At 40.6% G+C, this 16,469-nt stretch overlaps 1 protein-coding gene across 2 annotated transcripts in view; it reads right to left on the bottom strand.

The window, feature by feature from the left end:
• RINT1 (RAD50 interactor 1) overlaps positions 1 to 16,469 on the bottom strand; it is a 625,783-nt gene that overhangs the window by 430,360 nt on the left and 178,954 nt on the right. For both annotated transcript variants that reach the window (XM_044088530.1, XM_044088531.1), the window contains one exon: positions 8,631 to 8,780. In XM_044088530.1, the coding sequence (XP_043944465.1) occupies positions 8,631 to 8,780 (150 nt within the window). The remainder of the gene's footprint in view (positions 1 to 8,630; positions 8,781 to 16,469) is intronic.

Below are 16,469 nucleotides of genomic sequence, written 5' to 3'. Positions count from 1 at the left end.
TGAAATGTTGTCGGATGGTTCAGACTGTTCTATTTGCTTGTTTTTGCTGGTGAGTGTTGGTCCGATCATGTACATTTAGGCCTTGGAAGGTGCGCAGAGTGCAGATAGAGGTGCTGACTGTGAATTCCAGATTGGATTTGCTGGATCAGAGGATTGCTGCCTTGAAGATGGTGTTGGAGATGGAACTGGTGGTACTGGATGGAACTGGCAGAGATGTGGATGGTGAAAAGAGGGAGATAAAAAGTAGTTGTGTACTTACCATAACGTTCCATGTGAGTTGTTACTCTCGCCTTCATTATTACTGATGGGTTCGGAGCAGAACATCGGCTCCAATTCAGCCAAATAGCAAAGCTCGAGATCTCTTAACCGGTCGAGGCAAAGCCCTATCCCACAGTGCACCACTACATTCCCCAGATCTTGTTTGCTGCCAACTAGAGTAGAAACCTATCCCAGATTTTGAGGAAATTGTACATCCAGGGTAAAAGGAAACTTCTTCAAGAAAACCAAAACAAAACCAAGTGATACCTCTCGTGCTTCCAAACACAGGAAGGGGCTAAGAGGGAGGGTCATAATAATGACGGCGAGAGTAACAGCTCACATGGAACGTTATGGTAAGTACATAACTTCTTAATGGGTAGCTCCCCAGTACCACAATTTTGGCTGGCTCACGGGAGTACCTGTTTCAGGACAGCAGATCCAAATGAAGCTCTGTCCCTAGAGGCCTTGTCCAGTTTGTAATGAGATATAAAAGTATGTGGATTTGATCAGGTGGCAGCTGCACAAATAGAATCTATAGGCAACCTTGTCAAGAAGGCTGCAGAAGTAGAAACCGCCCTTGTAGAATGAGCTTTGACCTTGTTCTGTAATGCAATACTCGCTTTCCTGTAGATAAATGAGATACAATCAGAGAGCTATTTCAATAAGATAGGTTTGGACACAGGTGTACCTTTTCTTGAATCTGAGAAGGAGACAAACAGCTGATCAGCCCTTCTGAGATCTTTTGTTCTGTCCAAATAAAATCAAAGTTGTCTATGCACATCAAGTTTGTGAAGCATATATTCCAACTGGTTTGAATGGTTAGGAAAGAAAACGGGTAACTCAATCATCTGATTTAGTGTAAATTCAGAACATACCTTGGGTAGAAATGATGGAATCGTCCTGAGGGAAACCCATCTTTATGAAATTTTAGGAAGGGCGGTTTGATGGAAAGGGCTTGCAATTCTGAAATTCTACGTGCCGATGTAATAGCCACCAAGAATATAGTCTTCCATGAAAGAAACTTCAGCTCACAAGAAGAGGCAGGTTCAAAGGGCAGAAGAATAAGTTTGGACAAGATTAGATTTAGGTTCCAGGGAGTAGTGGGAGATCAGATTGGTGGTTTTAAGTGGATAGTACCTTTCAAAAAAGCCTTAACCAGCTTATGAGACATGATACCATTTTCGGCTGCCCCTAAATGAAAATTAGAAAAAGCAGTGAGTTGGACTCTAATGGTTGCTGCTGCAGCAGCTCCTTCATTGAATAGTTTAATTAGGAATTCCAGTATATCTGCTATAGATGCCTGGAAAGGGTCAATATTATTCTGTTGTGCCCAAATGGAAAACCTTTCCACTTACTGAGGTAAAGTTTCCTAGTAGATGATTTGTGTGATGACAAAAGGATATGTCGCACTTTTTCTGATAGATTCTGGAACCAGGCTATTCTGGGAATTGGAGCAGTCAAGCTGTCAGTTTGATGGACTGAAGAGAGGGATGAAGAGCTCCTGACGAATGGGTTAATAGATCCGGTACTGGGTCCAGGATCCAAGGCTCCTCTAGTAGATGAGGCTTCAGAAAGGGGAACCAAATTTGATGAGGCCAATATGGGGCAAGTAAGATGAGTGTCCTGCCCAGGAAACTGGCTTTATGCAATACTTTGGGAATCAGCGGGAAGGGGGGAAAAACATAATGGAGTCTGGGAGGTCAATGGTGGACCAGAGCGTCCCTCGGTGGCTGACCCTGTTGAGGGATCAGGGCAAAGTAGTTGCTGCACTTGCTGTTTGTGGAGGGGGAAAAAAGGTCGCAGCAAGGCTGGCCCCATCTGTGGAAAATCATTTCCGCTACTTCGTTCTTGAGAGACCATTCGCGATGTAGCCGAATAGCTCTGCTGCGTCTGTCCGCTATTACGTTGGATTTCCCCGGGATGTGCGTTGCAATCAGAAAACGTTGGGTGGACTATGCCCAATTCAATAATCTCAGAGCCTCTCGACACAGGGGGTAGGATTTGGTTCCTCCTTGTTTGTTGATGTACCAGACTACCAACATGTTGTCTGACTGGATTGCAATCGTGCCTAGGGGAAGAGAGTCTTGAAAGGCCTGCAACGCTAAAAGAACCGCTCTCATCTCCAGGACATTTATGTGCAAATGAGCCTCGTGAGCCTGCCAAGTACCTTGAGCTGTCTGTCCCTGATAATGCACCCCCCCCCCCACCCGATCAGGGAGGCGTCTGTGGTCACCGTTGTGATTGGAGGGGGAAGAACAAATGGGCGGTCCATAGTCAGTGTTTCCGCGGTTAGCCACCAGTGAAGGTCTTTCTTGCAAGAGTCGGTAATAATGACTAGATGACTTAAGGGTAATTCCTGAAAGGTCCATTGCGTGAAAAGCAGCCACTGAAGAATGCGCATGTAGGATCTCGCAAGGGGTATTGCAATAATTGCTGCTGCCATCGTGCCAAGCAGTTTGAGAATATGTGATGCTGGTACTTTTCGTTTGACAAGAGATCCAAAATCTGTTGTTGGAGGACAATAACTCTTTCGGAGGGAGCTTGAGGGACATGCTGACCATGTCTAAGACTGCTCCTATAAAGACTGTATGCTGCGATGGCAATAAGGCAGACTTTTCTAAATTTATCGTAATGCCCAGCTGTGAACACAGATCCCTGGTAGCGTCCCTTGCCCAAATAAGCAGATGCCTGGTGGGGGCGGTAAGGAGCCAGTCATCCAAGTAAGGAAACACCTGGATTCCTTAATGCCTCAAGTGAGCCATGACCACTGACATGCATTTGGTGAACACTCTGGGGGCTGTAGTGAGACCAAAGGGCAGTGCCCAAAACTGGAAATGACTAGCTCCCAGCCAGAAGAGCAGATGATCCTTGGATGGCCTGGCCATTTTGATATGGTAGTACGCATCTTGTAGATCGATAGAGCACATCCAATTGTCCTTCTCTAAAAACGGGAGAATGAACTGAAGCGTGAACATCCGAACTTCGCCTTCACCACATATTTATTGAGCCTGCTGAGGTCCAGAATAGGTCTCCAGTCCCCTGTCTTCTTTGGTACCAAAAAGAACCTGGAGTAAGTTCCAAATCCTTGCTGGTCTGCTGGGACTGGCTGGATGACTCTTTTGCAATAGTTTCTGGACCTCTACGGATGCTACATCCCATAGACTGGGTGGAATGTCTGGGATTACTTTTGTTAGTCTGGGATAAGAGTGAAAGGGGAATATTCTCTGGATATAATGTTTTGTACCCATCGGTCTTCTGAGATATTTAGCCAGGCGCCTAGGTACAAAGACAAACATCCCCTGAATGCCTCCAGAGCAGGACAGTCAGGCCTCCTTTCAGGAGCACTGATAGCGTTTCCCAAGGAACTGATCCATGTCACCCTGGTTCTGCGGACCCCCTCTGCCACGTGGGTGTCATCCTCCACCATTGCTACCCCCTCTGCCCCTGGAGGAGGCTTCACCTTGTGAGTTCGGAAAGGCTCCTTGGGTCTTACCGAACCACATCTTCCCACCCTGTTGACCTTTGGGATAAGGTCTAGTAGGGGTAGAAAAACAAACTCCAATGGCAGATATAGTCTTACCGTCTTGCTCACATCTGGTGAGGGTCTCTTTTACTTTTGGTCCAAATAAGGAAGAACCATTGAAAGAGGCATTCACAAACAAAGGGTTCTGCAAAAGAACATAAGCGGATCCAGGAATGTCTCCGCAGAGCAATTCCTGTACCCACAGCCCTACCTGTTCCATCAGCTGCGTAAGACATGAGGCGCATGGACGAGTCTACAATGAAATTGAGGGCAGCAAGCTGAGACATCACCTTGTCTGTCACCGAGTCAACTACTGCACCCTGGAAAGTATCTCCAAACTCCTTGAAGAGATCTCTTTGCAGACGTGTTAAGTAGGTCAGGTAGATCAATGACCGAAGTGCAAAGGTCGTAGAACTGAACATGCATTTCTCAAATCTGTCCATTATCCTAGACTCTCTATCAGGAGGATGAACAGACATTGAAGTCTCCGGCATCTCCTTTTTAGTGGCTGCCGCCACCACCATGGCATCAACAGGTATGGGTCTAGATAAAAAGGCCTTGTCATGGGGTGCTGAGATGTACTTGTTTGGCCTTCTAGGAACAGGCTCCATAGAATCTGGTGACTCCCACGCCCTTCAAGATAAAAGATCCATTAACTCATCAAAGGGCAGAGACACCCAAGAGGTGGAGGGTCAGGATCCGAAAGCCTTCAGGAGCACCGCCTCTTCCTCGGTAGGGTTTTGGGGATGCCAGTCCCCCCTCTGCTTAACGATCTCAAGGATATCCCCGAAGGAAATATCCTCAGAGGGGGACCTTAGGGACCCTTCCAATTCCTCCAAATCGGTGTCTGACTTGATGGATTCCTGAGGGGAATCTAGATGTCTCCTCTTGCATAGGCTCTTCCGAGGGACCTCCTCAGTGGGAATCTCTGGGGAAGTCTCGGAAGAGCAGGGTTCCCCCAAGGGGGCGTCCTGAGGCTCTGGGTCCCTACACTTACGGTGAACCTATGGTAGCAGAGAAGAAGCAGGTGCCTTTCAGGAGGAGGTGGCCATATCAGAGGTTGTGGAAGTCCTAGGGGACAAAGCCCTCCTCATGGCATCGAAGGCCCCACGGCTCCGATGCAAGGAAGCACCTGGGTCCGAAGACACAGAGGACTCCTCCTGCACCAGAACCACCAGCTCCGAGCCCGAGGTACAAGCTGAACTCATCCATGCAGACATCCCAAGAGGAAGAGTCAGAACAGATGTATCGGTTTGACCACCCCCAAAGCCGACAGAAGAGTGTCGGCTCCCAGATTCCATTGCCGGAGCAGAGGATATCAGGGGGTTCGGTACAAACACCTCAGAGGTGACTGTCAGCACCGACGGCTCCACCAACGACTGACTGGCCTTCTCTGGCTCCAATTCTCGGTGCGAGTCGGAGGAGGAGCAACAACAAATCGGAGAGGACTTTGTCGGTTCCGAAGCTGTGAGAGTCGAAACCAACAGAATTTTTGCAAGCGCCGGGTCCTGTAGAAGTCTCCACCCCACTCGACCCACATCTGAATCGGATAGTCTAGAAGCCCGAGAGGATACCACTGACGGAGCCAGTGACTCCAGGATCGGGGACCTCAAGCTAGGAGATACCGGTTCCAGAACTGGGGACCGGTTCCTATCAGCAACCTGAACGGTCTGTTCCAAAGGCACTGGAGCTGAGACCGTAGCCTTCTTAGATGTCTTTGGGATCGAAAAGCCCTTCGGTGCCGAACTAGATGACGATGCAGAAGAAGATGGTTTTGGCTGACTGGAAGCAGAATCCAAATCAGACTGGAAGGCCGTTTTAATTAAGCCCCCTTCAACCAACTTACGCTTTCTCTCAGCTTAAACCCTGGAGCTAAAGCCATGGCAAATGGAGCAAACCTCCTGTAAGTGTACCTCCCCTAGACAGTACACACATGTGGAATGACCATCCGTTATTGACATTTTTTTGATTGCATTTGGAACACCATTTAAATCCCGGTTTAGCCTTCTCTGACATTCTTGTCCAAATAACAGCTATATTCAATTAACAGCTAAGTCCAAGAACAAATATATCTGCCTATCAGCTATAAACTAGTTATTATACAGCAGCAATACTACTCCAAGAGCCTAACCGGCTAACAGTATAAGCAAAAGGCCTCAAGTCTAAAAACAAAAATGGCCAAGAAAACGGCCAAAAGCCTAACAGACTAAAGTGAAGGTGCAAAAAAAAACTGCAGCAAGCCTAACCAGGCTGGGACAGAGCTATGTACTAACTACAAAAGGCCAACGACCAACTAAAATAACAGGGCCATGCCCAAGTATCTTAACACACTAAGAAAATAAAAACTTATCCAACTGGATACAAGTCCAAACGGACAACAAGCCAAGCACTTTTAGTACTACTAACTGAAACTAGAATTAGAGAGAGAAAAAAAGTAGAAATTTATGAAAATCGCACTTATCTAATCCAAAGAAACGGCCAAGAGCTGTAAAGAACACCCGATCAGTTGCAGCAGCAAACTAGATCTGGGGAATGTAGTGGTGCATTGTGGGATAGGGGTTGGCCTCGAGTTGTTAGAGACCTCGAGCTTTGCTATTTGGCCGAATCGGAGCCAATGTTTGGCTCCAAACCCATCAGTAAGAATGAAGGCGAGATTGAACAACTTCACATCTGTTGTTCCAACAAGGGCAGTTCAGGCCTTCATGTGGTGGCAGTTTGCCGTACTGCAGTAGCGGTGCCACGATTATTTTTTTGTCTGTCTACCAGATTTGATTAATCCATCTAAACTTTTATGTTTTCAAAGGGGACTGGACTGGGACACAAGTTGCTGTCAGTTGGAGATGAGTTAATGGCAATTAGTATGGTGATAATGGCAGTAATCACTGTCATGGAAGCGGTGTGCCTCGGACTTTTTATGTTTATTGGTTCTATGTTTATATTTGTACATGCTGTACAATAGCTTATGTACATTTGGTTCTGTGTTTATGTTTGTGCATGCCGTACAATAGCTTATGTACATTTGGTTCTGCATTTATATTTGTTTATGTCATACCTGAGCTTGGAGAAATGTAATTTCATTCGGCTGTGCACTTTCTGTATGTTCTGAATGACAACGTTTTACTTGACTTAACATCTGTTTCCCTAACACAACTGCCTGTTACCAGCAATCCAATCATAATTCATTAACGCAGATGGTGGAGGTTTAGCTGAGTGTATGTAACAACACCAGTCTCAAAAAAAAAAAGTTTTATGCAACAATATGAAGAGTACATCTTTTAAAGTTGTTGGCAAACTTCACTTCTGACTACCATTTTTAACACAGCAAGAAATATTACAAAAGTCTGAAAGCAGCTAATTATTTTTCCATGGTGAATACCATCTGGAAGTTTGAGGTTCAGTTACTGTTATAATTGTGAGGTTCTAAACATCTGAGTTTGGCTATAGTAAGCTTATTATAATTAGGTTCTTTTAAATAAAAATAGCTATAACAAGGTTATATTTCTCTTGTTTCTGAGGCATAAGCACAGTGCTTCATATAATACAACTATTAATCATTATCTTGCAGACATTATATTACCTACAACTAATATAGCAATAACCCACGCCTGGGTGTGGGTAATGCTGGATTTACCCACGGTTGGTGTGGTTTGGTCGAGGCGAAGCCGGTAAAAAGCCAACCATGGGTAAATCCAGCATTACCACCAGGCGTGAATATTATGTAATGACATTATTTAAGAAAAGAAATAATTATTTTTCTTAAATAATGGCATTGTATAATCTCTTTACTGCCATTCCGCGGCTGTCTGGTATTCTGCGGCAGTTCTGATGTACTGCGCATGCCTCGCGGTACATCAGAGCTGTGGGCAAAAGCACTGTTCGCTATGTTAAATGTGTTTAACATGGCGAGACAGTTTAAAATAAGCAGCGGAGATGTCCGTTGCTTATTGTAAACTGTCTCGCTATGTTAAACCCATTTAATATAGCAAAACAATAAAGCAACGGAGATCTTGCGATCTCCGTTGCTTTTAAATTTCGCTATGTTAAATGGGTTTAACATAGCGAGACAACAAAATAAGCAACGGATATCTCCGTTGCTTATTTTAAAGCTGCCTTGCTATGGTAAACCCATTTAATATAGCGAGACAGCTTTAAAAAAAAGCAACGGAGATTGCAAGATCTCCGTTGCTTTTACTAATGTCGCTATGTTAAAGGAGTTTAACATAGCGAGACAGCTTTAAAAAAAGCAACGGAGATCTCCGTTGCTTTTTTTAAACCTGTGTCGCTATGTTAAACTCTTTTAACATAGCGAGACAGTGTTTTATACTAACGGAAAAAGTCCGGGCGACCGGACCTTTTTCCGTTAGTATATTGAGGGATTTACAACGGGCACGCTGGTTGGGCTGGCCAATCAGCGTGCACGTTTTAGGGGAGGAATTGTATAATTCCTATGTTTTTACATCTTGCCAAATCAGGCTCATGTTTTCCATACCTGCACAGTTTGCGCAAAACGTTTTTACACTCTCTAACAAAACGTTTTTACACTCTCTAACAATGAAAAGGCAATAACTGAATTCTGCTCACTGCAACTACATGTCTGAATTTCATATATTTACAATCTCTGGTTCTTCTACTCAGTACAAAATATATAATGCAGAATTTTTCACTGTAATTCAAATGTCTCGTCTCTTTTCCAAGGAACAACTGCAAAGCAAGCTGCAATTAGCTCAGCATGCATACTTTGAAACATAACAGAATTTTCCCCAACGAGATTACTGTAACACCTGATATTCATTGAAACCAAACAAATACAGTTTATTTCGGGTCACTATTTAATACAAACAAAGGATACGAGGTCTGCAGTTTCAGAAGCTGAGAGAACAGCAATTCCAAGCTATTGTAGAGTTCAGCAGTATTAAGTGGTGATGACAACACAGAAACCTGAGAATGTGGTGGTCCAACAACAGGCCAGTGAAACTGATTGAGCACATCTTCAAAATCACTACAAGAAAAATAATTCAACACTGCAGTAAGAAAAAACATCTTAAAAATGTACAACACTAGATGACAAAAGGTACATGTTTTTTTTTTTTACTTCCAGGATCAAACTGTAAATAAAAGTAGCTCAAAATCCACTAGGTCCCTAAAACACTCTTGGAAACAGTGTGAAAAGGAATATAGTCTACCCAGTACACATTTTATAACTGAACTATGACTAAAAGCATCTTTTCCAAGCGGAATCAAAATATCTACCCTTAACAGTGAAGCACAAGTTGTTTTGCAAGTGGTCTTACTTAAACATACCTGGGATAGAAATAAAGGGTGATTACTATAAGCAATAATAAAAGGTGTAAAAGGAAATGTTACATGCCTAGAACTTGTGTGTGTGCAAACACATGACTGCTAGAGAGGGGAAATCCTAAAGATTTACATTATAGGAACTACTGGATTTAAATGCAATGTGCAAGCAAGCAAAGCAAAAGTGAGCGGATAAAAAAGTTAACGGAATGTATTAGACTACTACTTTAAGAAATTATTACTACATACAGACTTCTCAGTCTAAAGGAGTTACTTGGTATAATGTTACTGCTGCAAATGTTACTGGGGAGAAGAAACAAAGCAGCAATACACCAGAGTAACAAGGTATGTTTTGTGTGCATCACTTGCATTACTTATAGAATTTTATTAATCATAAAAAATGCACTACATTACTGTTCTTACACAACCTACAAACTGGAACAGCAGGTATTCACATTTTCAGATGTTTAAAGACTTGATAGGAAACTTTTGCACAAATTTCTTAAGGGTTCACTTCTAGTTAGACCCTACCCGTAGCAAACTATGGTACGTTTTACATTCACTGACTTAACTGATCACATTCCTGTATTAAAAAAAAAAAAATTATGTAAGTATTTAAACAAAATAACATGGCCCTAAGGTGGGAATACAAGACTGATATGAAGCACCACAAAAATTCTTGAAAAAAATGTCAAAACCAAAATCTACTCCTAAGATCATGTGGAATGCAACTAAAAAGGTCAGTAAGGAGGCACCTTACATGCACATCTGACATGACAAAGAATGGTACTACGCAGTGTGGGCGTTTTAAGGAAATAATGGGGTGCCCAGAGGTGTTACAAGTCCTGACACCACAGATGGGAGGGTCTCCCCATCCCTAGAAGATCCATTATTTCCTTGTAATGTCCACCTTTAGATAAAAGGGGTACCTATTAAATTTGTACCTTTGTTATATTAATATATATATATTTTGTGTGTGTGTGTGTGTATATATATATATATATATATATATAAACTTTGTTTTCTTTGCATTTTCATAGTTTTGATGTAAAAGTAGATCCTCTGCTTAATGTTTCAAAGTTGCTGCAGAAGACTTATTTTACAACCAAAATAAAAGGTATGCAATAATTTAATGTCTATACAAGTCATGCACATACATAAACGCACACACACACACCCTCGCAGAGAGACTGCTGCTCACATACAGAAACTTAGATGCTAACCATACAGAACCATGAACACATGCAGAGGGACATATACAGACTTGCACACACATACACACATGAATGTGTTCATCAATACGGTTCATAGGTTTATTAGATTTATAGGTTGGTACTAGGATAACTACCCTTCGGGACCATTTTAAGCCTAAGCTAGTTACCCCATATGAAAATCAAACTCTGTACCTTGCGTCTATAAGGTAAACATCTTAAACATTATGCCAACCTCCCAGAGAGACATTCGTTTGACTGTGTACACCTCATGTCTTACTGCAATCAAATTAATGAGGAAATAACAAGAGCAATGCACACACAGTGCAAAGTATTACAACTCTCTCTCACACACAGTTTCTCATTTGCTCACTTTCTCTCACACAGACACAGCTGCACATGACACATCCTCGTAGCAGTCATACTTATGTTAGTTTTACTTTTTTTTTGACACACTTGTTAACACAAGACTAGAGCCAATGTTACCAAGGGAAAGGAAAATAACAGGTCCTTGTAACTGCTGCTTTTGTTATAAGAGTTAATTTATTTTTTATTCATCTTATTGATGCTCTCCAAACTGCAGTATTGTAGCAATGCTTAGTGAACATAAACATAGCATTTTTTTCCCTCTTCCATGCTTCAAGGTCATTTATTATACTGCCATGAAGCTGCAGACCCGTTTCCTCTGGGCTCCCTTAATTAACATTCTGCTGGAGAATGTTCATGCTCCAATATGGAATCATTTAAAGTTCTGCCCATTTTCTATGTTCTGATGAACCCTCTGCCAAAACCAAGTTTCAGTGGTTGGTCCACTTATTTAATGGCAACCCGGTCTACAAAATCAGACAACAATTTTGCTGCTTCTTTAGACAATCTCCAGTAGGTCACAAATCCTTAAGGTACAGGAGTCAAATCAGGCCCAAAAGAATTATCTTTACATAATTATACAATGATAGCTCATTAGTATTCAAAAAAATTATTGGTCAGCCCAACCAGCATGCAAGCTGTAAATAGAGCATATACCAACAGAAAAAAAGTCCATTCGCCGAAGTACCGTTGAGCGGTCAGACTTTTTTTTCCTATTAGTTTATTGTACAGAGCCTTTAGTCTCAAATATCCAGATTTTTGCACCATATTTTTGATCTCTTCCTCATAAAATAATGGCATGCACTTCAGTTTTAGACTTCATACCCTTCACACAATACACGATAATAATACAAACAATACTCTCACAGCTTTCTAAGTTCATAAGAGAAACATTTACAAATGGACCCATTCTGGAGCCTTTGTCCACTTGTCATGAACTAAGAGGTCAAGAGGTACATACAGAGAGGGCAAAGCAAATACAAGGAAAACCAGGTACATTCTGCAAAACTAAAGAAACATATCTGATTATCCTTGTATTATATATACAGTGGATATAAAAAGTGTGCACACCCCTGTGAAAATGCCACGTTTTTGTGATATAAAAAAAAATGAGACCACAATAAATCATTTCAAAACTTTTCCCACCTTTAATGTGACTTATAACCTGTAAAATTCAACTGAAAAACAAATCTGTTAGGGGAAAAAATATATATTAAAAAAAACGTACAATAAGCTGGTTGTCTAAGTGTGCACACCCTTAAACTAATACTTTGTTGAATCACCTTTTGATTTAATTACAGCATTCAGTCTTCTTGAGTACGAGTCTATCAGCATGGCACATCTTGACTTGCCAATATTTCCCCACTCTTCTTTGCAAAAGCACTCCAAATCTGTCAGATTGCGAGTGCATCTCTTGTACACAGCCCACTTCAGGTCACCCCACAGATTTTCTATTGGATTTAGATCTGGGCTCTGGCTGAGCCATTCCAATACCTAAATTTTCTTCTGGTAAAGCCATTATTTTGTTAATTTGGATGTATGCTTGGAGACATTGTCATGTTGAAAGATGAAATTCCTCTTCATCTTCAACTTTCTATCAGACACCGTCCTCTTCATCTTCAACTTTCTATCAGACACCTGAAGGTTTTGGGCCAAAGTGACTGGTATTTGGAACTGTTCATAATTCCCTCCACCTTGACTAAAGCCCCAGTTTCAGCTGAAGAAAAGCAACCTCAAAGTATGATACTGCCACCAGCATGCTTCACCGTGGGGATGGTGTTCTTGTGGCGATGTGAAGTGTTGTTTTTGTGCCAAGCGTACCCTTTGAAATTTTGGCCAGAAAGTTAAACTTTGGTCTCATCAGACCATAACACATTTTACCACATGCTTTTGGGATCCTGATGTATTGCACTGCAATTTTTAGATGGGCCTGGATGTTTTTTGTGTGTAAGAAAAGGTTTCCGTCTTGCAACCCTACCCCACAGTCCAGACATATTGAGAATACAGGAAATTGTTGTCACATGTAGTACACAACCAGTAGTTGCCAGAAATTCACTGCAGCTCCTTCAGTGTTGCTGTAGGTCTATTGGCAGCCTCCTTGATCAGTCTTCATCTTGTTTTTTTCATCAGTTTTGGAGGGAAGTCCAGTTCTTTGCAATGTCACTGTTATCCCATATTTTCTCCACTTTTTATGACCGCACTGTGTTCCATGGTATATCCAATGCTGTGGAAATTTTTTTGTACCCTTCTCCTGACTGATACCTTTCAACAATGAGATCCCTTTGATGCTTTGTAAGCTCTCTGTGAACCATGGCTTTTGCTGTAGAAGGCAACTGAGTAAACATCAGGAAATTAATACTAGGACAGCTGAACTTTATTTGGGGTTAATCAGGGCCGCTTTAATTGATCGCAGGTGTGCACCCAAGAAGACTGAATGCTGTAATTAAATCAAAAGGTGTTTCAACAAAGTATTAGTTTAAGGGTGTGCACACTTATGCAGCCAGCTTATTGTACATTTTTTTATTTTTATTTCCCCTAACAGATTTGTTTGTTTTTCAATTGAATTGTACAGGTTACAGGTCACATTAAAGGTGGGAAAAGTTTTGAAATGATTTATTGTGGTCTCGTTTTTTTTAATTTCACAAAAACCTGGCATTTTAACAGGGGTGTGTACACTTTTTATATCCACTGTGTATATTATACACACACAAATATATATATATATATATATATATATATATATATATATATATATATATATATATATATATATATATATATATATATACACATATATACACATATATATATATATATATATATATATGTATATGCGTAACAGAAATCTTTATTTCTCTGTTGCTTAAAAACGGTAAAACCCGCAGCTAGTAAAAAACACAAATACAAGAAAAAAACAACCAGCCAAGCGGAATCATGAATCATAAAACCAAGAAAACTCTGTTAATATGTTTAAGTGCTTTCATCTTTACTGAAAGTTAAGACATCCTCAGAACCATACCATTTTTTTAAATTCTAACCAATTAAAAAGCTTAAAATAGCACACACAAAAAATAATACCAATCACATTTGTCACATAATATTAACCAAATCTAATCATTGTTAAAATAAGTTGCTCAACCTCTTCCTTAGAACAAAAATTGTTTTGAAAGATTGTTAGGCAAATTATAAAACCTAAACAAAACCAGTCCGTGTTTAAGAAAAAAAGAACCAATATTAAAAGTTATTAGCTCGTTTCTTAAGCTCACTTGCTATTGAGATATTGTCATTAATCCCTGGGGGGCTAGTAGCATCCAATCTTACCTACCACATCTCCTAATCCCTGGGGGGCTAGTAGCATCCAATCTTACCTACCACATCTCCTTATAAAACAGCTTGTTTTTCCAATCCCCCAAGTAAATTGCAGCACAAATTTGTTCCAGAACTAAAAACTTGAATTTAGCAGGAACAATACATTTTAGTGCATGTCTAGGGAGAGCACGTCTGTAGTCCATTTTCTGTAAACTATAAAGGTGCTGATAAATTCTCTTATTTAAGGGATAAATTCTCTTATTTAAGGCATTAATTGTCTTATCTATATAAAATGCCTGACAGTAGCCACAGCAAGCTAAATAAACAACTCATGCTGAACAACAGTTAAATCTACCACCCTTCCAGTAACTGTTAATCTTACTGAACAGGCTGCAAAAGAAATTGGGGCGACTGTCTCTAACCAAGTTGAATTTTACAATCGGGCCATATTTCCCCCGTCTTTCCACCCATACCTCACATTCAATAGAAATGACCAAAGATTCAGGGTATCCTTGATCAAAAAATTTTCAAGACTAAAAACTGATTATGACAATTCTCATCATCTGAAGTGAGCCTAGACGCTCTAATAAACTGGCTCTTCAGTTTTGGAAATATCCCCAGGTAGATGAGCTCAATAGTATTTTCCATGGTCAGTTACTTGAACCTTTTGACCCGCGGGACTTGATTTGGTAAAAGTGTTAAAGAAAATGAGAGGCGTATGTGAGTATAAAGATAAAAATCAACCAATTAGTTGAATTTGTTAACAAAGATTTGTTTTTTTTGACAGTACAAAGACTCATTTAATCAGACATTTTATAAGGTTGATAAAAGATTGGTACTCTCTAAAAAGAGGAAGGAGAAGAAATTCCTCTGGGATGATGACTATTACGCAAATAAGGTCCATCATAAACCCCCTGGTGTTATTAGAACTAAAGATGCTCCTAGTTTTCAATGGGATGATATAGAGCAGCAGGTCCCTGGGGGAAGTTCCTACAGAAGCAGTTCGTTTAAGGAGGTCGGAGAGGTTGGCAAATCGGTTGTCAAATCAGAACACTTCAACAAGCCGCACGCCGACGCATCAGGACCCCCGGAGGAAGGGTGGTTTCCAACTGCAACAGAAGAAACAAAAGGGGAAGAAGCGCAGATAGTGTCTACAATGGATGATGAACACTTGGCCATATCACAAGGTACTGTTCATATTAGTTCCCATTTTGGATTTAATATATACAATTATACTGACATCAGTGTTGGCCCAGCTCATCATGCCTTGTTTCTGAAAGGTTTTAATTCCGTGCCCAACGGTAGAGCCAACGTAGAACATACACTTTTAGATTTGAAGATGTTCACACGAAAATTGAATTTACAATTTTTGTTCGGTTCTGATGACTACCACTTTAGGCAGGGCCCACGTTTTAAAATGAGAACTTTCGCCACAGTGCAGATGTTTGAAAAAAATATGCGAAAGAGACATTCGGGGCTTATTTAACAATAAGCCAATAAATCGATATTATAATCGTTCTTTTGAAGACCAATGCATTTTGTCATCGAATTTCTAACAAGGAAATCGGTTGTAGGAAACTGGATAATGGGGCGGTTTGGTGATTATGTATACAGTTGACTATGACTGCCAAATGACTAATCTTTTGGGTGACATTGATGTTTATAATACAGTGTCAATTAATGAAATCAACAATGCTTGTACTAACATTAAGTGGTGCTGGATGAGCTTCTTTTATTTGATTCCACATCTTTAGATTTGTATAAATATTTAAGGGTTTTGTACCTCATTATACCAAGGATTTTTGGAATTCCAAAGCTACACAGTAATATATTAGACCCTCCCTTCTTCCCATACTGGCTTTGGCCAGTTCCATCAATGAACCATTGGCATAATTTACTGATTTGAAATTAAATAACTTACTTGTTGGTTTTCCACACATCATTAAGATTCATGGGATTTGTTAGATAAGTTATGCCACACTGATCTTACTTGTGATGTTCAGTTTATGTGCGACATCAAAAGTCTCTTCTCTGTTATACCGCACTAAGAAGGTCCTTCCTGGTTCGACAAAATGGTACATAAGTTTGGTCATTTAACAGCTAATGAGGAGACTTTAACATACACATTTATGGATATAATTTTATCAAAACAATTTTACTACTTTTTGTGGTTAATTTTACAAGTAACTTTCTTGGTGTTGCTATCACTTGGATAATTTGCTATTTTTGTGGAATGGTAGTAACAATGATTTTATAGAATTATTAGGTCAAATGGAGAGTAGTACCAGTTTTTTGAATTCACATTTCAGATTGGTGCAATAGAGATTAATTATTTGGATATTAAGATTAAGTGTCAACCAGGAGTTAGACTTGAAACAGGAATATAGAGAAAACCTACATTTTGTAATAGTTTCTTGTTTTTTTCTAGTTGCCACCACCATCATCAAAGGAGGGGTGTGATACAGAGCCTGTTCATATGGGTTTCTAGGATCACTTCAAATGATGAC

This window comes from Protopterus annectens, chromosome 11.part0, assembly GCF_019279795.1.
Source record: "Protopterus annectens isolate FY-2018-M chromosome 11.part0, PAN1.0, whole genome shotgun sequence".
Classification (NCBI taxonomy): domain Eukaryota; kingdom Metazoa; phylum Chordata; order Ceratodontiformes; family Protopteridae; genus Protopterus; species Protopterus annectens.
The sequence above is the reverse complement of the archived record's forward strand: the minus strand, read 5'-3'. Positions and strand labels throughout refer to the sequence as shown.